This window comes from Arvicola amphibius, chromosome 7, assembly GCF_903992535.2.
Source record: "Arvicola amphibius chromosome 7, mArvAmp1.2, whole genome shotgun sequence".
Lineage (NCBI taxonomy): Eukaryota > Metazoa > Chordata > Mammalia > Rodentia > Cricetidae > Arvicola > Arvicola amphibius.
Window position 1 is genome coordinate 98,602,475 of NC_052053.1, and position 21,603 is coordinate 98,624,077.

The following is a 21,603-nucleotide window of genomic DNA, read 5'->3' on the forward strand; positions in this document are numbered from 1 at the left end:
TGAGGGAGAAAGAGAGGAAGCAGGAAAGTAGGACATAAAGAAAGAAAGGTAAAAGGCCCTAAGGCAAAACAGAGATGAAGAGAAAGAGCTTACAATAAATTCTAAGAGCTAGTGGGACAAGCATAAGATAAGGCCAAGTATTTATAACTAGTAAGAGTCTCGGTGTCATGATTTGGGAGCTGGTTCATGGCCCAAAGAAAAGCCTGCTCCACCCCGCCCCTTTCTTCACTCTTTACCTCCAGCACAGTGCCAGGCAGAGATAAGTACCTGGTGAGCGGATGAATGAACGAATGAGACTAAATGATTGACATTGGGGAATTAGTGAAATATGCATGCAAGTGGCAAAGAGAGGATGATTCACTGCTAGAACCTATGGTGCAGGAATAGGTAGGTGTTCATTCAGATGGTCAACAGCACACGAAGAGACTTACCAAAAAAGAACCCACTGTTCACCGACCATAATGACTTTTTCTTTTTAAACAATACCAGGTGGTAGGAGGATGGGGAGCAACTGAAATCCTCATCTCCTGCTGCTAGAGAGTAAGTTGTTACAGCCAATTTGAAAAACTGTTTGACAATGTTTACTACAGCAAAGCATATGCCAACCCTGTGACCTGGCAGTTACACTGAGGTATACATTCAAGAGAAATGAATGCATGTGTTCATCAAACACACACCCAAACACGTTCATGGTGGCTTTTGTCATGGTGGTTCCAACCAGCAAGCAGTGAAAATGCCTGTGGAGAGGATAAAGGAGTGGTTACTGAGGATACGCTCCTATAATGGAAAAATACACCACACACACACACACACACACATACACACACACACACAACACAGGGCTGGGGATGCGACTCGTTTGATAGAATGTAGCCTAGCACTTAGAAGGCCCTGGGTTCAGTTCCCTGTAGTGCATATGTCAGGCATGGTAAAAAGTTCAGGGTCATCCTCAACTACATTGGAAATCAGAGACCAGCCTGGGCTACATGAGATACTATCTCAAAACAAGAAGATAACACAGCTAAGTCAGGTATGGTGGTGAATGTCTTTATTCTCAGCTCTGGGAATTCTTTGTATCTTCACTTGGCTAACAAGGATGTAGACGCACAGATCGATACACTTGATTAATGTACTTTATAATGAGTTATGCGCTGATCTAAAAGGTGGATGTTACAAATACCCAGACAGAGCAGAAGCAGAGAGCTTGGAGCTTTCCTGTACCATGGAAGTACGGGGGGGGATAGGTTTTCAAGGTGAGGGGAAATGGGTCACATCAGATACCAGAAAAGCCTGGGCACAAGGCCTAAAACAATGGTCTCTGGATCTCACAGCTGAAAGTGCATTTGTCTGGGCTTTCAGTGGAGTGGCCATAGCTGTGAGCTTAAGAAGCACTAAGTGGTGGATAAATTAAGGTCATGAACACAGAAGAAAGAGCGACAATGGAACGGAGCAGCGGCAGTCAAAGGAAGATTTCTTTAAAATCGAAACTTGAGTTACTTGAAGTCTGAAAGACGGATCCAGTTTAGAGGAGAGGGCTGAAAACATAAGGAAGAAAAAGACTGAGGGGTGTCAGGAAGTTCTTGGGACAGAACCATGGGGGTTCAAGGTCACCAGCTTAAGAATGTGTTGTTATAGCCAGGTTGTGGTGGTACTCTCCGGAGGCAGAGGCAGGTGGATCTCTGTGAGTATGAGGTCAGCCTGGTCTGCAAAGTGAGTTCCAGGACAGCCAGAGCTACATAGAAAAACCCTGTCTCGAAAAACAAAAATCAAACAAAAACAAACCCCTAAAAAACTAGGGCTGAAAGTCATTAGATCAAGGGCTAGAGAGATGGCTCAGTGGTTAAGAGCACTAACTGCTATTCCTGGGTTCAATTCCCAGAACCCACATGCAGCTAACAACTATCTCTAACTTCGGTTCTAGGGGACCTGATACCCTCACTCAGACATACATGCAGGCAAAATACCAATGCATATAAAATAAATTACAAGAAAATAAGATAAAGTCACCAGATTGAAAGCATGCGTGCATCTAGGTATCACATGACTGGGACAAGCTTCCACCTCCCTCTGGGCTTTGGTTTCTTTTCTGTTAAACAGAACTTAAATACTTGTTACAGGCAAACCCCATGGTCTGTGCCATTATCCTGAGAACATCTCTCCTCTGCACAGCCAAACTCCTTTGCCTTCCAGCTTGTCCCCAGGTATTGCATCTGTGCGCATCTTTCCCATGACAGTCTGGATTTCTGCAACTGGCCTTGCAGTGTGCAGCCAGCACAGTGGGGCTCCTCTACAGCCTCATTTCCCTTGTAGCTTCAGTCTAGCTGCCTTGAGATGGTAGGCATCCAGCTATATGCCATAGCGTCTCCTGCCCCTTGGTGTCGCCTTCCCTGGTCCCTCTCCCTGGAATAATCTCCCACGTTCATTTGACTCTTAGTCCTTAAAGCTTACTCAATTTCCACCTGGAGCTCTCTTCCCCATGGGGTTCAGTGCTCCCCTGGGTTCTGTAGAATGTCAGACCTCTCCGCTTCTGTCTCATTAGGGTCACATCTTCGGTTCCCAGTCTCTGGTGCGCTGTATGAGGAAGGATGTGTGGATATTTTCATCTTCATTATTATATGTGATGTCTAGCATATTCCCTGACACACAGAAGGCATTCAGAAAAAATTTATTGAGTGAATGAACAGATATAGCACCATCGTTGCCCTTTATGGTCGGTTTAGAGCCACAGTTTAGAAGTGCTTATGAAATAGTTCACAAACCTGAAGTGTTTATGAAATAGTTCATAAATCTGCTGTCTTTAGCTTAGAAACAGTTGTTTCCTTGGCCAGGGGCTTAGAGAGGACCCAGTGCTGATGGTAACACTAGCATGAGCATGTGTGGCTGACTAGCGACTTGAGGACCAACACTGCTATCTACTTATGCCAGCATCATTGTGGACTCTGCCAACCAGAGGCAGGGTTTCTCTGTCTCTCTGTCTCTCTCTCTCTCTGACCATTGTGGGCTCTCAAGTACTCTAATTCAGACCTCTTCTTGTCAGTAAACATCTCTGAGTGATTCGTTAGACTACACCAGCTTCTAGATTAACCAGCTGGCCCTACAAACACAGCTTGGCTTCCATTTTTACAAGTTAGAATCTTGGATTGAACTAACCACAGAAAAAAAGTATCCCAAGGGTGGGATGGCTAATCATGTCAGGATTTCCTCAACAGTGTAAGTAGTCACATGGCATTTCTATTCGGGAATGATTTAAAATGTACAGTGGATGTATGTAGGTGACACATCAATCTTGTGCCATTAAGTACATGTGAGATTTAAGCATTTGCAGATTTTGGTATCTGCAGTGGACCTGGGAATCAGCTCCCCTGAATAGTAAGGGATGACTGTATAAATGAAGGATGCAAGAAGGACGTTTCTGTTGTCCACATCAGAGCGCACAGCCAATCCGCCGGCTTATTTGCTACTGCTTTTCAAACTCAGCATCCCTCAAGAGACCACCTCTTCCCAGGATGCAACGCTACTGGACCAACACATTTCCACCCTCCTTTACTGAGCCCAGAGAGTAGTGCAAGGCACTAAGTTTAGTTGTTTGTTGCAATGTTTCTTCCTCCTCCAAGGACAGTAAGGTTTTGTCAGGCACTAGGTTAGATACTGAATGGGCCTGTTGAGTCCCTGTCTGCTAAGTCTTGCCCAGCTCAGCTTCTTGAGTCTCAGTTTCCACACGTCAGGTATCTGTATCTGTAAGAATTCATGGTATAGGCAGATCATTTCAGGGCCCTTCCTAATTTCGAGGAAGGTGTAGATAAGCTGGAGGAGTGGATAGGAAAGGAGGCCTTCAGAAGGTAGCTTCAGTCCACCCGGGCATACCTGCCTGGAGCCTGGGAAGCCGGGCAGCCGTAGCTGCCACCCATGAAGCCCGTAGCTGGTCATTGCTCTGAGCCCTCGAGACCCTTGGCGAGGTGGGGAGGCTCAGTGGCCTGAGAACCATTGGCTGGTCATAAACCTGGCTCTACAGGGATCAGCCTGGTCCCAAGGGGAGGGGCGGGCGAGGTGGTAGAATCAGGAAATTCCTTTTTACTGTAGGCCCTCCCCGCCTTCCCAGGGTACCTACTTGTCCCGACCTAGGTTTCCCGAGAAGAGAAAGCGAAATACGAAATACTCGGGTTTCCCCTTGCAGGACCGGGGTTCGGAGCTCGACGTGGCACCGCAGGAACACCGGTGCTCCCAAGTTCCAGGCCTTCCCGCCCGCAGGGAACCGGGCCAATCCTCGGCGACTCCCGCGGCTCCGGAGTTCAGTGCCGTTTGGTCCCCGAGCTCCACTCCGGTTCAGCTTAAGGTGGTGTCACATGAGCCGCGGGGGAGTGGGAACCCAGGGAGTGGGCGGTGGCGTGCACGCCCGGAGGGGGCAGGAACACCGGTGCTCCCAAGTTCCAGGCCTTCCCGCCGGCAGGGAACCGGGCCAATCCTCGGCGACTCCCGCGGCTCCGGAGCTCAGTGCTGTTTGGTCCCCGAGCTCCGGGAGGTGTTCCCGAGCTTCACTCCGGTTCAGCTTAAGGTGGTGTCACATGAGCCGCGGGGGAGTGGGAACCCAGGGAGTGGGCGGTGGCGTCCGCGCCCAGAGGGGGCCGCCCAGTCCACCTATATGCATAGGGACCCGCCTGACGGATGCCAGGAATTCCCAATGAAAGGCGCTGGGGGGGAAGTTTGGGCAACTCGGCCTGGCCAATGGAGAACCTCGGGAGGGCTCTGCCCCTTCTCCCCGCCCCCGCCCGCCTCTGCTCCGGCAGCGCGAGTGTTCACCGAGCGCAGTGTGCGTGGAGATTAGATCGGAGCGCGCTCCCCAGGAAGGCAGTCCGCAAGCTCCAGCCGCCGCCACCGTCAGCAGCAGCCTCCGCTAGCAGAGCCGCGGCGGAAGCGGGCTCAGGGGAGCGAGCCCGGCCCCGCCAGCCCAACCCAGCCCAACCCTGCCGACTCCCTCCCCACACCCGGGCAGCAGCTGCGGTCGCCTGGAGAGAAGGTGGAGGAAAAAAAATCCAGCCCCTAGCACGCGTGCACCATCATGGACCATTATGATTCCCAGCAGACCAACGACTACATGCAGCCCGAAGAGGACTGGGACCGGGACCTGCTTCTGGATCCGGCCTGGGAGAAGCAGCAGAGGAAGGTTAGCATTTATCCCCACCCTCCGCATCTCCGAGTCCTGATCCGCTCTGCCCGCCGCACTCCTGGGCTCCCGGCTGGAAACCAGTTCCCGGCGCGCAAGAGCGGAGGCGGGGACAACGCGGCCACTGCGAGGTGGGGTATTGGGTTACAGGCACCGGGCGGAAGAGGGGAGCACCCCTGCCCTGTAGCCCGCGAACAGCGAGCCGCAGCGCGGGGAGGTGGCGTCGCCTGCGGGCAGGTCGCCTCGGAGCGGGTGGTCCAGGCCACCCCGTTGCTGCCGAAACCATGCCGGCGTGGGCAGGGCGTGGGGGCGGTGCTCGAGAGGCTGGGGCTGAGACTTCGGTTCTATGGCTGCTTACTCGGGATCGATTTTCCCCTTCCTTCCCTTCTTCCTGGCGCCTCCATATGGCGTGCGGTGGCAGCGCGCTTCCTGGGCCGCCCCTGGGCTCTCTGTACCGTTGGGGCAAGCTGCCCCGCACTCTGCGCCCCTAGCCGAGTCGGCAGACAGCAGAGCGGGTGCCGGAGGGTTTGGCGGCTTCCTCGGCATCTGCCTGGAACTGGACGTGCTGGAGTGCTGCTGGGGCCGAGAAAATCGGGGGGCGTTTGCGGGCTCCCCAGGGCCCTGTGGGGGCGGGGTCAGGACGGTGAACCGTTTTATTGCTTAACTCAGTGAGCTGGTAGCTGCAAGCCTTGCATCTGCGTTCTGCCTTACCGACTCGCTCGTTTCCTAGTGAAACGCGAGTTTGGGTAGCTTGGCTCTTGTTGACGGGCTCCGTGGTGAGGGATGGTCTCAGGAGATATTTGGGGTCGTTCTTTGAGGATCTCTGCTCAGCCCTGCGCTGTATCCTAGACGTTGTCAGCGAGGTCCTGGATCTGCTGCCCCTTCTGGGCTGGGGAATTGGCGATGGGTCCCGAGTGTAATGGCTAGTGGCAGGAAGAGGTCAGAAACCACTCTTGGGGGGTGGGAGGTATTAACCGTGCCGCGGCTTCCTGCATGCGCAGCGAGCCCTTTCCCTGAGCCACGTACCCTGAACCCCACCTCCCATTCCCGTCCAGTCCCTCCCCATTTCATACTCCCCCCCCTTCGTGATCTGGGTATGGGGGGACAGGATGGCGCGTCCCTCTGGATAGTGCGGTTAGGGCTGGGCTTGAGGGAGAATGCTCATGTCCAAAAATGGTAACATTCATTCCCTTTTTTAAACTTAAAAGGGGGGGGAGTTTAGAGAGCCAACTGAAGTTTTTTTTTCCCCTTTAGCTAAAGGCATCCTGTATTAGCTCACTCAGGAATCCTAAGCCCTGAAACGGTGCCCCTTTACTCACTTCATCAGACAAGCAGAGGTAATTTAAAACACACCACAATGGGCTTCTTAAACAGGCGACCTGGGGCCCTGCCTCTGTCTCCGACAGCAACCGCGACTTAAGAGAGTCCCTTGGCTTTGAACTGACTTCTTTGTAATGTATTGGTTGCTTAAAGACACCGCCCTCTTCCTGCCAGCCCCCTCCCCCTCTTCTGGAGCTGAAGGTTTAGGGTCTTTCCCGGCTTCCCTCATTGAGTCTATTTCCTGGGACTGTTGCTGGAGGAGAAAACGGGATGAGCAATTTGGAGACTCCCAGAGAGGACAAGGAATCTCCCTCTCCTGTTTCTCTTTCAAAAAAGGAAACAAAAACCAAAACAAGACAAAAAAAAAAAATCCAAAAACTTTCTCAAGATGGTCAGGAAGGGTGGGATCAGAATGATGGAAAACTTGGGATCTTCCGTGGAGAATAGAAGTCCCTCCTAGGAGTTCAGCTTTGTACTAGAAGAGACAGGAGTGGTGGAGCTGTTGAAGAGCCAGGCCCAGCAAGGGTATGGGACTCAGTTTCCGGCATCCAGGCCCTGAGTCTTGGGCCTATATATTCACTCAGTATTAAAGAACGAATGGCTGAGTGAACATGTTCATTGAGGTTGGAGAGAAAATAAATGATAGCTTCCCAGAACTCCAACCTGGTGGAAACAGACCATCTAGGTAATTTGGTCATCTCTGGGCATGTGTCACATATTAGGTTGATGCTGGCTAGTGTGTGCCAGCATCGTACCTGCTATAGCTCGTAGATTCCAGCAGCTCTGTGAGCTGGACCCTTGAGAAGATGAGCAAACCACAGTGAGGGAGAAGTAGCTTGGGCTGGGGGCTGGTGTGTGGTGGACTGGGAGGCAGCTGGAGGAAGGATGGGAAGAATTCAGAGGGTTTTGGTATCTGGGAATCCACACCTACTTGGGTTGGTAATAGGAGCCTGGCCGACGGCCCTCTGCTTTTGACTTGGGAAACCTGGTCCCTGGTTGTGGCCCCAGGTCATTCATTCCCGTGTTGTCTTTTGTGAACTTCAGTTTCCTCCGCTGCAGAAGTTTGGCCCTGCCTAGTTCTCAGTGGAGTGATTGGGATATACAGAGGGACTTCTTAAGGCAAAGCAGCACCTAGTAGGTTTTGCTCTTCTTCCTTCTGCCTGGGAATGGGGAGGATGTTATATGGGACCACTGAGGTGGTATGTGCAGTTGGAGTCATTGGCTTCTGAGCTCTCTGTGTGCGGTGTGTGTGTGGGTGTGCCTATGTGGTGCTTAGAGGCCAATGTCTGGCATCTTTCTGAGTCACTCACTTTATTTATTGAGATAGGGTCTCTCTATGTATGCCCTGCCCTGGCTGGCTTTAACTCTGCCATGTAGAACAGGCTGGCCTCTAATTCACAGAGATACCACATGTCTTTGTCTCCACACCTGGCCAAACTCTCTACTTCATTTTTGAAAACAGCGTTTCTCTCCCTGAACCTGGAATTCCTAACTCAGCTAGTCTGGATGGCCAGCCGACTCCAGTGATGTGCCTGTCTCTCTGCCTCTGCTACCCCTGCAGTTACACGCATGGGCCACCATACTCAACTTCTTATGTGGGTGCTACAGGTTGACTTTAGGTACTTAATGCCGGTGCAGAAAGCCCTTTAGTGACTGAGCCATCTCCCCGGCTCTGTGAGCACAGACTGTGAGCCAGACTGAGTTCTAGGCATTGGAAGTGGGACACTGAGTAAGATAGAACCTGATGCATTTCTACCCTACCGAGCCTCCCCCTCCTTCCAGCTCTTACCCGCTCCTATGATGGGTGGTGGGAACTGCTTCCTTGGTGGAGGTGGATGCTGGTAGAAGCCCGAGCAGGCAGGAGGCCTGACTCAAGGAACCGAAGTGGGTGGGGTGGCTGTGGTTCTTCCCTCTTCAAAGAATGCTTTGGGGCAGAGTTCTTGGCTGGTCCCCACACCTCCAAATGCAAAATGTGACTATGGCCCAGAAAGTGTGGACTAGAGATGCAGCTCTGATCGCCTTCTTCCTGACTTCCAGGCGGAGGCCCGAAGTCTTCTTTCTTTCCCGAGAAAGTTCTTTTCATGATGACCACAGGTCTCTCTGTGTTCCCTCATGGAGATCTTGCCACACCCGTGAGTGTTTGTGCACAGGTGTCAAACAGGCTAAAGAGAATATTGACTTAGGGTTAGGTTCTGGACCTGTCCTCTCTCACTGTGACCTTGGGCTAGCTCCTTCTAGCTTCGGACTCCATATTTGTAAAAACTAGCGGTTTTAACTTGTTGTGAGGAGGTGGTCCTGCTCCTCAACTGTATTCTCTTCCCGTTTCTGAAGCCGTGGAGGTTCTGGGGACCGTGTATTCCCACAGGTGTCAGCCCTAGGGCTTTTCCCAATGAGACATCTCATCAACACTTGTTGAGTGAGTAGCTGTTGAAACCCAGCTGCCTTGGCGGGCGGATGCGAATAGCTATGGATGAGACCCAGTGCTGCACCAGTGGTAGAGACAGGCCACCTCATTCACACTGTTTTCTGGGCCTCTGGGCCATCTCATGGGAGCTTACCCAGGACTTCCAAAGGGGAAGTAAGAACTTGAATGGATGGGTTTACCTGGGAAACACCCCAAATCAGGGTGGTACCTGGTGGAAGTGGAATTAGAAAGAGCAGGGAATTAGCTCTTCCACCCTCAGAGCCGTCTTTGTCTGTCTTCTTGGCTGCCGTACCCCTGACAGGTCTGCGGGGGTCGAGAATCCAGGTTGTCCTGTTCTTTGCTGCGTTTTCTGGTGCTGAGCAGGGATAGGATTTGGAGGAGGCTGCTGCTTGAGGACATGGATGCTCAGTTTCTAGGTAAAGACCCAATTCCTGGCCTGCATCCTGGTTCCAGCTTCTGGAGATAAATGTGCACTGGGTGTGGTGGTGGGGTGTGTGCGTGTGTCAAACGTTGGCTCTTTCATTGGCTAACTGTGCCATCTTGGAGCTACTTAGTGAATTCTAGGCTGGCTTGTTCTACATAGTGAGACCCTGTCTCAAAGGCCCCCTAACCCCCAAATAAAAACTAACCAGGAAAAAAGAAGAGTACTTCAAATTTGTGTTACTGTGTTATAGTGCAGGAAGAATGACACACAGAGAATGAGCGTCCCTTAAGAGCCATTTAGCCTAGGAATTTGCCCTGCCCTCACACCTTCCTGCACCTTCCCCAAGCTCACTTGGTGTAGCTGGGAACAGGTGCCCCATTGGTTAAGCAATGGATAAAACCTGAAGGAGAAGTGGGGGAGGGAAGAGTTGGGCCACCAGGCCCCAGATGCCAGCTGGCCCTAGACCAGGCAGGTGTGAGGAGGCCTGGCTGTGGCCCAAAAAAAACCAGATTGTCGAACAATGGGACACTGGAGGTGGGCTTGTAGGAAGAAGAGGCTGTAGACACCCAAAGGGCACGTGGTCAGTGTCTTCTGGAGGAATCTTCTTTGAGGCTGGCTTCGGGAGGTGCTCCAAGGTGGCTGCTACCTTTCCACCAGCTCTAAAAAGGCCTGGTGCTGAGGCCACAGACCGGGAATTGGGCTTAAGGGCTTGTGGTATTTCCTGTGGGTCTAGAGTTGGGGTGGGATAGCCCCAGCCTGCTCTGTGACCTGGCCACAGATGTGTGGCTGCTAGAAAGAGTCTAGTCCTTGATGCATGGATTGCTGAGATGACTGCTGGAACCCAGGTGCAGACTGTTGAGTGAAATCCCTGGGTGACCTGCCTGGTGGGTCCTGACAACTGGGAGACCAGAAAGATCTGCAGTCATACTGCTAAGCCGTGTCAGTAATAGCTGATGGAATGAGCGGCTGACAGGCTTTGTGGCTAGGGTAGGCCCGGAGCCTGCGCACAGCCTGGGGTGGAGAAGGTGTTGTGTGTGTGTGTGTGTGTGTGTGTGTGTGTGTGTGTGTGTGTGTGTGTGAAAAACAGGGGTTTCTGCTGGGAAACCAAGTGACCTTTGTGCTGCAGCACTCAGAAGGGATGAGGTGAGGGGCCTGGGAGGGGCAGAGCAAGCCACCGAGTCAGGTGCTGGGGACACCCTCTGGTTGTTCTTCCTTATTCGGACTTGACTTCACCCACCTTTTCTCTTTCTTTCCTCCTCTTTGTCTTTTTCTTTTTGGGGGGGGGGCAGGGTCTCTTCTAACTCAGGCAGGCCTTGAATTTTCTGTGTAGTGGAGAATGACCTGCTTCCGTATTCTAAGTGCTGGGAACATAAATGTGTAACAGCTCACGCTGTGGTGCCTGGCGGACAAGCATTGCCTCAACTCGGCTTCACACCCAGCCCCTGGTCCTTCACTGTCCGAGAGTGACGGCCAGGCTGTCTAAGCAGGTCACTGGTCAGGCTCTTAAGGCTCACACCTCTCCAGGCACAGCTGGGGTCATCCCAGCCAGTCAGCCTCAGAGACACATATCACAGTCTGACATGCAGCCAGGGATCACTTGCTCTATTGACTCTGTTTTTTTTACCTCTTGATATGGCCAGTGGCAACACATCTCTGCAGGAGTGGTCCTGTGAGCTGGGCCTGTTTACTCACAAGAATACTGGCGGGACCAGGTGTGGGGTGCATGCCTTTATTCATAGCACTTAGGAGACAGAGGCAACATCTGACAGCCTGGTCTATGTGCTGAATTCCAGGTCATCCAGGGCTGCGTAGTGAGACCCTGTCAGAATAAAATTTTGGCAGGTCCTGCAGTCTTTCTGCTAGAGGTGGCTTGAACAGTTTTAGTCTGCGACTCCTCAGAGAAGTCACGGCCAAGAGGCCATAGGCAGAGGAAGTCTTGTAGCCCCGTGTGCTGGTACTGTTCATATGGGTCAGTACAGCCCTACTTATCCATCAGTTCAGGTTTCTGCACCCTCAAACCCAGCCCTGACCCAGGCAGTGAGCCTTGAGAGGACAGGGACAGAGAAGACCCGGGAGAAGAGGGATGAGAGCCTCCTGGAGGCCCACTTTCCTGCCCCGGTGCCCCACCAAGATCTGCCATCTGTTCCCATTCTTTCTTCCCACATGTGAAGGTTGAGGGGACAGAGTTCCTCAGGCCTTGTCTCATGCCCTTCCATTGACTGGGGGGGGGTCTTTCACAGGAATTGGTGGGGGAGCACTAGGAGTCCAGTCTACAGTAGCTATCCTGAGGACCTGTGTGTGTATGTGTCCCTGTGAGTTAGTCCTTACTGCTGTCACATTTTACAGGTGGGAGAACTGTCTGACCTTTTCAGGATCTCAAGGTCAGGGTGGCAGTGGTTTTAGGATCTGAAGCTGGTGGTTCCATCTCCCTCTGGTGTTTGCTTTGTTCAGGAACATTAAGCAAAGATGGAAGTATACAAATAAAACCCCAGGGGTTGACATGTTCTGGAATTAGACAGTGGTGATGGATGCATGGCCTTATGAGTACATTCAGAATTACTGGGTTGTGCATTGCAAAATTGGTGACACTGGTGTTATGAGAATTAGGTCTCAATTTTGAAAAAAGCCAAGCCAAGACTAATGACAAGAAGAAGATGACAGTCGCCTGTCATCCTACCTCTCAAATGTGAATACTGTCACAGGAGTTCAGACGGCACCTGCCATCCTCATAGCTTATCCCCCATTTCCCCTTGCTCGCTGTCTGCTCCTGGGCTGGGATTTGGAGCCATGAACCATGTAGGAGAGCTGAAGAGTCATCCGGAAGAGAAGCATTGCTGTAGAGTGTGATTGGCCCATTCTTGGAAACTATCTTGAGAATATGACATATAAGAACTTGAGAACAGGGCTGGGGAAGAAAGGTGGCTTTCCTTATCTTCCCAAGTCCCTGACTTGTGAGAGTCCTAGGGATGTTCAAACATAAACCCTGTTGGATTAGTTGCTGCTTGCCTTCTGCCGTCCCCAGGGTCAGCAGGCCAGGGCAGCTTTCCTAGGGTCAGAGGCAGGCATGGGCTGGAGAGGCAACTGCACTTCCCTGAGAAGTTGCCTAGCAATAGTGGGTAGGTGACTTAGCCCACTACAGAGGTAGGAGGAGAATAAAAGGCAGTGAGGATGGGAACTGGGCGTAGATGCGTTTCCAGGGATGCTGTTCCCCTGGAAACTGCCTTCTTGGTCCTTGGCTACCATGGGCCTCTTGTGGAGCTGTGATTTGTTCTCCACTGAGGGATCAGTGCTCTCCAGGCTTGTGTCCCAAAAGGTCCAGGGTGGAGGACAGGGAGGAATTCTTGCATGCCAGATTGTAAGTCAGACGTGTTCCATCAGTGGCCTTCGTTAGTACTCCCTGCAGCAGGGAGTGGAGATGTGGGATGGTCATTCTTCCTAGAATGACCTGTACTTATAGAGACAGAGTGACCTGCTCCCAGGCATACAGAGAAAGGGCTGGACATGAAGACCCAGGTGTTCATTTCAGAAGCCCAACGTACTAAGAGGGAAGTCTAAACACTGTCCACCTCCTGGGGAGGGAAGAGAAGATTCTTGAAGGCAAACTGGCCAGGAGAACTGTCTGTTTTACATCACTCAACCAACAAGTATTTAGGTTCTCTAAGGAACTAAAAGACCAATGATTCATGATGATTAAAAGTTCAATGACTTAGATGACCTTGGTCATCGAGGAAGGCACTGTTATTGTACCTGTATTTATAGGGAAATTGAGACCCAGGGAACTAACCTGCCTGGGAGCTGACCAGTATACTGTTATGAACAAGGTGAGGTAGATTAGCTTCGGAATTCTGATTTTACTGTAAGTAGGGACACACCCCTGGCTGTGAAGGGCCTTATGTTTTAACTGAGACTTGAGTCTTAAATGCGAGTGAGTAATAACTCAGGGTGCTGTATAATCGAGTGCTTATTTTGTGATTCATACTTTTTCACATTTATACGTGTGTATTAATCATGATGTGATTTCTAACCGTCAGTGGTGATGAGCAAACTTGTGAGGGCTAAGCTCCATTTTAGGGTAGAGAAAGTGAGCCTCAGAAAAGCTAGGTGACTTTACCTAGGTCTTGGACACAACTTGAACGTTTAGGGTGAATTTTGACCAAAGTCCTTAGACTGAGGGAGTCTGGCTGACACCGGCACTGCTGAAGTTACTTTTCTTAGTTGGGAAGGTCGTGGAGGTGCCATTGGCCACTTTTTGTGCTCTCAAACTGCTCTTAGACTTGATTTCAGCTTTTGGGGAGTGGCTTCCCCTGCTTGGGGGTTCAGCAGTCCCCTCCTTTCTGCTTCCTGCCCTTTGTTTATGTCCCTGGGGGAGCAGGAAGGCTGTGTTCCAGGTGGCAGGGCTCATTAGCTTTACTCTGGTGGTAGGAGTCATACTTTAAGCCTTGAGAGTACTGCGCAGAAAGGTGTAGGGGCTTAGGCTGGCTGTCAGCGTGACAGGACTGGAAGTGTCTAGGCCAGGCTGAGAAAAGTAGCACCTGCTGGCCGACAGTGACACTTCTTGAGCCCCAGCATTGAATATCCTAGGGCCTCCAACAGTCTAAACCAGAGGCCCCCGACTGTCCGTTCTGGGTGGAAAGGCAGTCAGACTGTGCCTCTTATGTTACCTTGCTTCTTCTGCTTGGTGGTTGGTACCTGTGGGGCCGTCTGGAGTAGGGTTGCAGGTCACAGGATTGTGTTGCCAGGCCAGGGCTTGTAGGGTCTGAAGAGCTATTTATTTTAGTTGTTTGAGACAGGTTTTTGTTCCGTAGCTCAGGCTGACCTGGAACTCATTGTATATCCCAAATCCACTGTAGGTGAAATGCCACAGGGGGAGGAACCTGGAGGTGAGTGGCTTCCCTCAGGCAGATCTCTTAATGTAGCTTGTCTTTCCATGTTAGACAGGAGACATCCTGTCATGCGTGTGGAGTGGCTGTGAAGACCAGGTCCTGTCTCGTGTTCCACAGAGAGGCTGGACAGCTCGTGGTTTGGGGGTGGAGAGAACCTTTGTGTTTCTCTGGCTGCCAGCAGCCCCTCTGTTGTTTTTGGCCATAGTCTTGGCTTTGAAGGTGGAGTGGCTCCCTTCAAACACCACAGACATCCTCCAGATAATAAATAATGGCACCTTCCAGTCGAGTTCCCGATATTTCCGAAGGGCCTTTCTTTCCAGGAACCCAAAGTGCTTTTCCAGACTCAGCTCTGGGAGCTGGGATGAGGAGGAGGCAGCACATGAATGTGTTTTCCTGGAGGCGGGAACTAGGCCCTGATCCCTGTTTCCTGCCCTTTGGGTTACTGTGGCCAGGACTAGAGGTGTATTTGTACACACAAGGCCCTGAGCTTGCTCACCCACCCCCTTCATTCTGTATGTACCCTCCCCGCTTTAATTGTTTTGTTCTTTGGTTCTGGGAATGGAATCTAGGACCTTGTGCGAACTCGACCCGAGTGACACCCACTTCTCTCTTCTTTTAAAATTTAAGTTAAGCAGCATGGAGCTGGTGAGACAGCTCAGCAAGCTAATGGACTTACTTGTGATCCTGACAGCCCGTGTTCAAAACCTGGAACTCACATGGTGGAAGAGAGGAGCCAGTTCCTGAAAGTTGTTCTATGACCTCCATGTATGTGCACAGGTGCACACAATAAGTTAAGGTGTAATGGAATGCACTTTTAGGAAGTTAAGCAACAGAGAATTTTTAAAATATTTATTTATATATTTATTATGTATACAGTATTCTGTCTGCATGTATGCCTGCAGGCCGGAAGAGGGCACCAGACCTCATTACAGATGGTTGTGAGCCCACCATGTGGTTGCTGGGAATTGAACTCAGGACCTTTGGAAGGGCAGGCAATGCTCTTAACCTCTGAGCCATCTCTCCAGCCCCCGCAACAGTGAATTTATAGCCTGATTAGTATAATATGTATGTAACTTTATCTTATATATGTTTGTATGTGTGTATATATACATAAAGATATGCATCTATTTGTTTATTATTGTTGTTATTATTATTGGATTTTTGAGACAGGGTTTCTCTGTGTAGCCCTGGCTGTCCTGGGACTCTGTATACCAGAATGTCCTTGAACTCAAGAGGCTCCTCCTGCCTCTTTTCTGAGTGCTGGGATTAAAGGTGTGCACCATTACTCTGGCCTTATATATTTATTTTTAAAATTAAAAAAATGCTACTTTGGTGTTTGCATCTGGGCCTGTTTGGCACCACCCTAAACAGAGGCTGCTTGGTACAAGCAGCAAGGTCAGTCTGGCACGCAAGGTTGTAGCCTGGGCCTCTCTCCATAGAAGCTCCTGGTTGAAGAGCAGCTCTGACCTAAGTCTACATATTAGACCAGTGATTGTGACCGGGCTGTGTCCCAGTCCCTCTGAAGCACAGGAGACACCCGTATTCCTGGGGGTTGTCCACACGACTATGGCCAAATGCTCGGTGTTTCACAGTGAGGCTGAAGGGAGGTGAAGGGTGTCTGGGGTTTCTGGAGATACCCGAAAGGCTCAGGTGAGTGGAGCAGGTATTTCTAGAGTTTCTGTGTTTGAAGCTGGTTCACAAAGAGCTTGCTGACTTTTAGAGTTCTGTTTTAAGGAAATGGCACATTTGAGTTGAGGCCCCAGCATTCTTCTCTGGAATCTCATTGGCTTCCCTGTTGGCATGGACCTGTATCCTAAGTTGGATGTTTTTGTTAATATGTGTATGATCATATTAACCCTACCCAGGTAGCTGTGCCTGTTTTAAAACTGGAGATAGGGGCTGGAGAGATGGCTCAGTGGTTAAGATCACTGACTGCTCTTCCAGAGGACCTGGGTTCGATTCCCAGCACCCACATGGCAGCTCACAATTGTCTGTAACTCCAGTTTCAGGGGACCCGATACCCATGGCAAAACACCAATGCACATATAAAAAAAACTCAAAAAATGAAAAAAAACAAAAAACCCTGGAGATGAGCCTGTAGCCCCCACTTTGATGTATGTTGCTCTGCTTACACACATCTGTACTGGAGTGCTGCATTCCATTTCTGGTTGAGACCTGGAGGCTTTGCCCAGGTCTCATGACTTCTTGCAGGTGACAGGTAAACCTAGCTTCCTGCCTTTGTGGTGGCCTCTTTGAGGGAGGACAGAAGTCAGTCTCAACGTTGTCTTTTCTTCTTGCATCTGGCATCCGTGTCTTGTGGTTATCTGCTCCCATGTCCTGCCTGCCATCCTGGGACTTTGAGGCCAGGGTCTCGAGGACCCACACCACCTAGTTATTGTCTTTTCAAAATACCAGCTGATTTTATTAATTTACTTATTTATTGGTTTCCTTAAGATAGGGTCTTAGGGTCTTAAGTATTGTAGACTTGTTATGTAGTCAAGAATGACCTTGAACTGTTGATCTTTTTCTTCCCCCTCCAAGCACTGGGATTGTGTGTGTGTGTGTGTGTGTGTGTGTGTGTGTGTTTCTCCAAACCTGGTTTTCTGAAGCGATGGGAATTGAAAGCAGAGTTTGTGCATGGTACACTACCAACTGAGCTATGTCTTTGCCCCCCCCCCCCCACTTCTCTTGAGAAGAGTCTTCCTACTGTACAGTGGAGTTTGTTCCTCCTTTGTCGTGTTTCTGAGCTCTGGAGTAATCAGCTTCCACCACTACACCCAGGTACTTACTATTTCCCTTTCTGGGGATTGAATCCCTGGCTCTCTACCTGCTGCTGGGCTACATCCCTGGCTGCATTATTACAGCTTTTTAAAAATGCATTTTATGTACATGAGTGCTTTGTCCTCATGCGCACCAGATCACATTGAGCTACCACATGGGTGCTGGGAATTGAACTCAAGACCTCCTGAAGAGCAGCCTGTGCTCTTAACCACTGTGCCATCTCTCCCGCCCCGTATTACAGCTCTTGATAAAGCATATCTGTACAAACTTATAAATGAATTCCTAGTTTATGCCTCACCACAGTGACTTGCGGTCTCTGGAAGCTAATTGTTTGTATTCTGGGAGGCAGACTCTCCTGTTGGAGCGGATTTTAGATGAACAAAAGAGTGTTGGAAGAGGGCACAGGTGAGGAGCCATGATAAACCCCTCTTGGTGAGTCCCATTCCCAGGCCTGAGGACAGCTGGCAGGGTGACAGGCATGTCACCCCTGTCCCTGCCTGGTTTCTTTGTTCCCCCTTCTTCTCTCCTGTCAGCCACTTAGCTCTTGCCTTGCCCAGTTGACACTTGGGCTCCAGGATGGGCTGGTGAGAAACCTGGAAGAAACAGATGTGTTGGCAGGCTGTTGGCAGCCTTGCTATACTGTCTCAGGGAGTCACTGTGAAACCCTTGGCTCTGAGGACATTTGGAGGATCAGTGACCTGAGGTGCCTTGGACAGTAGAAGGAGTTTCCTGAGTCCTATCGCAAGTGTGAGTCCTCAGAAGCCTTCGTGCTAAGTGGTGCCCTGCCCCCTGAAGACAAGGTGCACAAAAGCTTGTGTGTAGTAGCTACTACACTGACTGCCTCTGGCTAGGGGTCTGGGCGGACACCGTCTTGCAGGAAACCCTTGGGTGTCATGGTCTGAGTGACCAATGCCACTCCAGCTTTGAGGCTGGTTCCTGGGTTCAGGACAGAGCTCTGGTTTGCTCCCCAGATTCAGATGGACCTGGGAGCCATCCTCATCATTGGACTGGTCAGAGCCTCAGATAAGCTCAGACCCTTCGATGCCTCCAGTCACCGCTCCAGCTGTGTTCGGTCACAGGGTGGTAGGGTGCTGTCATTGACCTTCCAGCTCCCCTGGGGATAGTCCAGCTGTGCACAGTACACATTTGTCTCCTGAGGAACTAACCATGCCGGCCCCTCCCCCAGTACCCTGCCCTTTCTCCCTGGAGGCTGAAATGGTTGCGTTTGGCTGGGATCCCTGCTTCAGAAAATCTTAGGGAGTTTCTGATCCTCTTGTGTGAACCTGGGGGCCCCGCAGGAAGTCAGTGTAAGGTCTTGGTTTTTCTTCTCCTTCCATGGCAGGTGTAGTGTGTGTTTTCTCCGAGGGGCAGACCTGCTGTCTTTAGCAACCTTATCATGGGGCCTCCAGCTAGCCTGGACATGGTGTCTAGTAAGGCCTTGATTCTCTTGCCACCTTCCCCCTGTTGAGGCTTTGGAGAGTAGCATTTGGGACACTGTCTCTTTTGAACTATTAGCTCCAAGAGCTGCTTGGCAGAGTCCTGTCCCATTCCCTGAGCACAGGAATGCCAATGCCTCCGGATGCCCTGGGACTTTAGTTGGTGCTGTGTGTGACCTTTGTCGTGCTGGAGCAACCATATGTGCTCATAACCCAGGAGCCTGCATCCCAGAATGGTGGTCAGGACTCAGTGCTGGAGGCTGGTTCTCAGGACCTTGACTGGATTACCACATGGTCCAGTCATCTGGATCTCCATCATCTCCAAGGCTTGGGCAATGCCAGGATTTTGTTTCTTCTTTCCTTTTTTTCCCCCTGTTTGTTGTTTGTTGTTGTGACAGGGTCTCATTGTGTAACTCTGGCTGCCTAGAACTCTCCATGTGACCAGGCAGACCTCAAATTCAGAGAGAGCCACCCGCCTTTCGCCTCTGCCTCTCAAGTGCTGGAATTAAGGTGTATGCCATTGTTTTTTTTGTTTTGTTTTTAGGTTTGTTTTTATTGATGTGTCTGTGTGAGTGAGTGTATAGTATAGTTGTAGCGGAAGAGGGCATCAGATCCTCTGGGACTGGAGTTACAGGTGGTTCTGAGCCGCCTGCCATTGGTGCTGAGAATTGAACTGAGGTCTGAAGAGAAGTAAAACACCCCCGACCATTGAGCCATCTCCCAGCCCTGTGGGCTCCTCCTCAGCAGATTCAAATACTTCTTCATTTGACCTTGAAGTCGGCCTCTGGACTTCTCAGCCTGTCTCTGCTGCTAACCATTTTGCAATCTTACCTGCGCAATCTGTATCAGTTTTCAGGTGTTTCTCCCCACCTGGAGGGGGATGGAGCCCTTTGAATGTCTTGAATGTCTTTCCCTTCTAGGCAGACCCAACCCAGTAGTCAGTGCTCCTGGACACTGTGCCTGGCCTTCTTTGACTGTGCAAATGCCTGGCTAGGGTGTGGCCTTGAGTGGGAAGCCAGTTGCCTGCCCCAGGACTTCAAAGTGATGCCTTATTTGGAGTTAGCAATGGTCCTTAACTTTGTCCCTCAGCCTGGGTGCTCCAGGCAGGCACGGTCTAGGAAGAATGGGGACTATCTCTTCCCTTTGCCAGGCAGGCTATCATAATTAACCCCTGTGCTGCATGTTACCTTGACTGGCATTGCCTGTATGAGGGTGGCTACCTGCCCTGTGGGCTCAGTGGGTCCGAGAACCTGGCCAGACTCTAGAACAAGGCTTTCTGTGTGAATCTAAGTACTGTGTGTGTCAGCGTCTTGTTCTTCCCTTGTTGGCTTTCTGAGCCTGCTCTCCTCACCTTTCTCTCCCCTGCAGCAGTTTGAGGAAAGCAAATCAGAGAAGGCAAAGTCAGGGGGTCCTTGAAAGTTCTGTGGATGAAGAAACCGAAGTCCATAATGGTAGTCTGATTTGGCCAGGAGCACTCTGCCACGATTTCATTCCCTGTAAGGTTGGCTTTGTTAAGGACTTAAAGAGTACATGGGACCCATCTTCTCCTATCCCTGCAAGTGGGCTCAAGAACCCGAGAGTGGACACACCCAGCTCTTACACAGTGTACTCTTGAGACAGATAAAACTACCAGGCATCTGGCCATTATGGGGGTGGCCAATTTCAAGTACATTCTGCAAGCTGGAGGGAGTGATTGGGCAGGTAAGCTTCTCTACTCCAGTTGTCCTGGCCTGGCTCCTGAGTTTGCACATGAGCAGGGACTCAGCAGTTGGAGGTGGCCGTGGTGATGGCAGTCCTGGTGATTGCAGCTCACACTCACTGCCACTGAGTCCAGTCTCTGCTCTGTCAGTGAGTCATTGTAACCTCCTCCTAGAGAAACAGTACTCCAGTATTTAATTCCGTCTTAGTGGAAACATTTTAGGCTTTGATGAAGTTGTTGCCCCCAACTTAGACAACTCTTTGTGAGAGGTTGAACATGGCTCCCAAGGATGGCCTTGCTCAGAGCTCACAGAACTGCCTGCTGCCCTGGCTGTCTTCTTTCTGCTGGGAATGAGCATCTGCTGCCGGGACAGGGAGGGAAGCCCCTTGGAGATGGAGCTGCATCTCTACTTCCCCAGGTCCCAGGGGCTTCTCTCTTGACCAGCATATTCTGTCAAGGCAGCCCTTCTAGCTCCTAGGAACCCCGTGCTGGCCCTGTCGCTGTAGGCCGCCCCGAGAGAAGCCCCTCCTGGTATGTTGGTTGGATAAACCCGGGTATTCCAGACCTCTGCTCTCTGAAGCTGCTGTGGTCATGTTATTGCTCTGTTGCAGAGTCCCTGCTGACTGCTTCCTATACGCCGTCTTGAATTATCCCCATAACAAAGTAGGGGGACACTTGGCTCTTTGGACAGGCGCCAAAATCGAAACTCTGAGAACTCCCTGAGGCTGTTAGAGCAGACTGACAGCCACGCTGGGTCTGTAAGACTAAAGCCCCAACCGCCCAACACTGAAGTGAACAGAAACTGGTAGGTGGTGCAGAAACCAAAACCTCAATCCCCAGCTGACCCCAACACACTCTCCAGCCTGGCCCACAGCATCCTGGGCCTGTGAGAGTCTGGATGAAAAGCAGTCGCTGGGCTTCTGGGAACTTCTCCCTCTGTTGTGATGCGGCTGACTCGGGGCTGGGCTGTTCATTGCAGAAAACCCAGGCAGGTGAACACACGATGTAAAGATAACCAGAAGCCAGTCTGAGGCTGTCTTTCCAATGGCCTCGCCTCCCTGCTTCCTTCTTTTCAAGACAAGTTTAGGTACCCACTGTTGCCACTATTATCTGTTGACAGGGTCTCTGGGAACCTGGTGGATTGCATGTATCATGCCCATAAGATTATGATAAAGTTGACAGATTCTTGCTGATGACAATGACAGTGATGATGACGATGATGATGGCAATCTTGTTGCCACCGCTGCCTCCACCTCCTCCTCTTCCCAGCTTCCTCCTCTCTTTCTCTTCCTCCTCCGTAGCCCACACTGGTCTCAAGCGCACTGTGTAGATGAGGATGACTTTGTACTTCTGATTCTCTAGCCTCCGTCAGGTGCTGGGATGGGGCATCACCTAGTTTAAGCTGTGCTGGGATCAAACCCGAGGCTTTGTACATGCCAGGCAAGTACACTGCCACCTGAGCCACACGGTCAGC

The 21,603-nt window shown here is 51.0% G+C and overlaps 1 protein-coding gene and 1 long non-coding RNA gene across 4 annotated transcripts in view; one reads left to right on the forward strand and one right to left on the reverse strand.

Annotated features, from left to right (window-relative positions):
* Window positions 1-558: 558 nt before the first annotated feature.
* On the reverse strand, window positions 559-4,406 carry LOC119818918. Its single transcript, XR_005286198.1, has 3 exons — window positions 4,109-4,406; window positions 2,449-2,571; window positions 559-737 (listed from the first exon to the last, which is right to left on the reverse strand). It is a non-coding gene; the product is annotated as an uncharacterized LOC119818918 (long non-coding RNA).
* Window positions 4,407-4,771: 365 nt separating this feature from the next.
* The window catches only part of Actn1 (actinin alpha 1), a 95,398-nt gene continuing 78,566 nt past the window's right edge, over window positions 4,772-21,603 (forward strand). For 2 of the 3 annotated variants that reach the window (XM_038336781.1, XM_038336782.1), the window contains exon 1: window positions 4,773-5,161. In XM_038336781.1, coding sequence (XP_038192709.1) covers window positions 5,057-5,161 — 105 coding nt within the window. In that variant the 5' untranslated portion in view covers window positions 4,773-5,056. Of the gene's footprint in view, window positions 5,162-21,603 lie in introns of all 3 variants that reach the window. The other variant, XM_038336783.1, reaches the window with a different exon arrangement.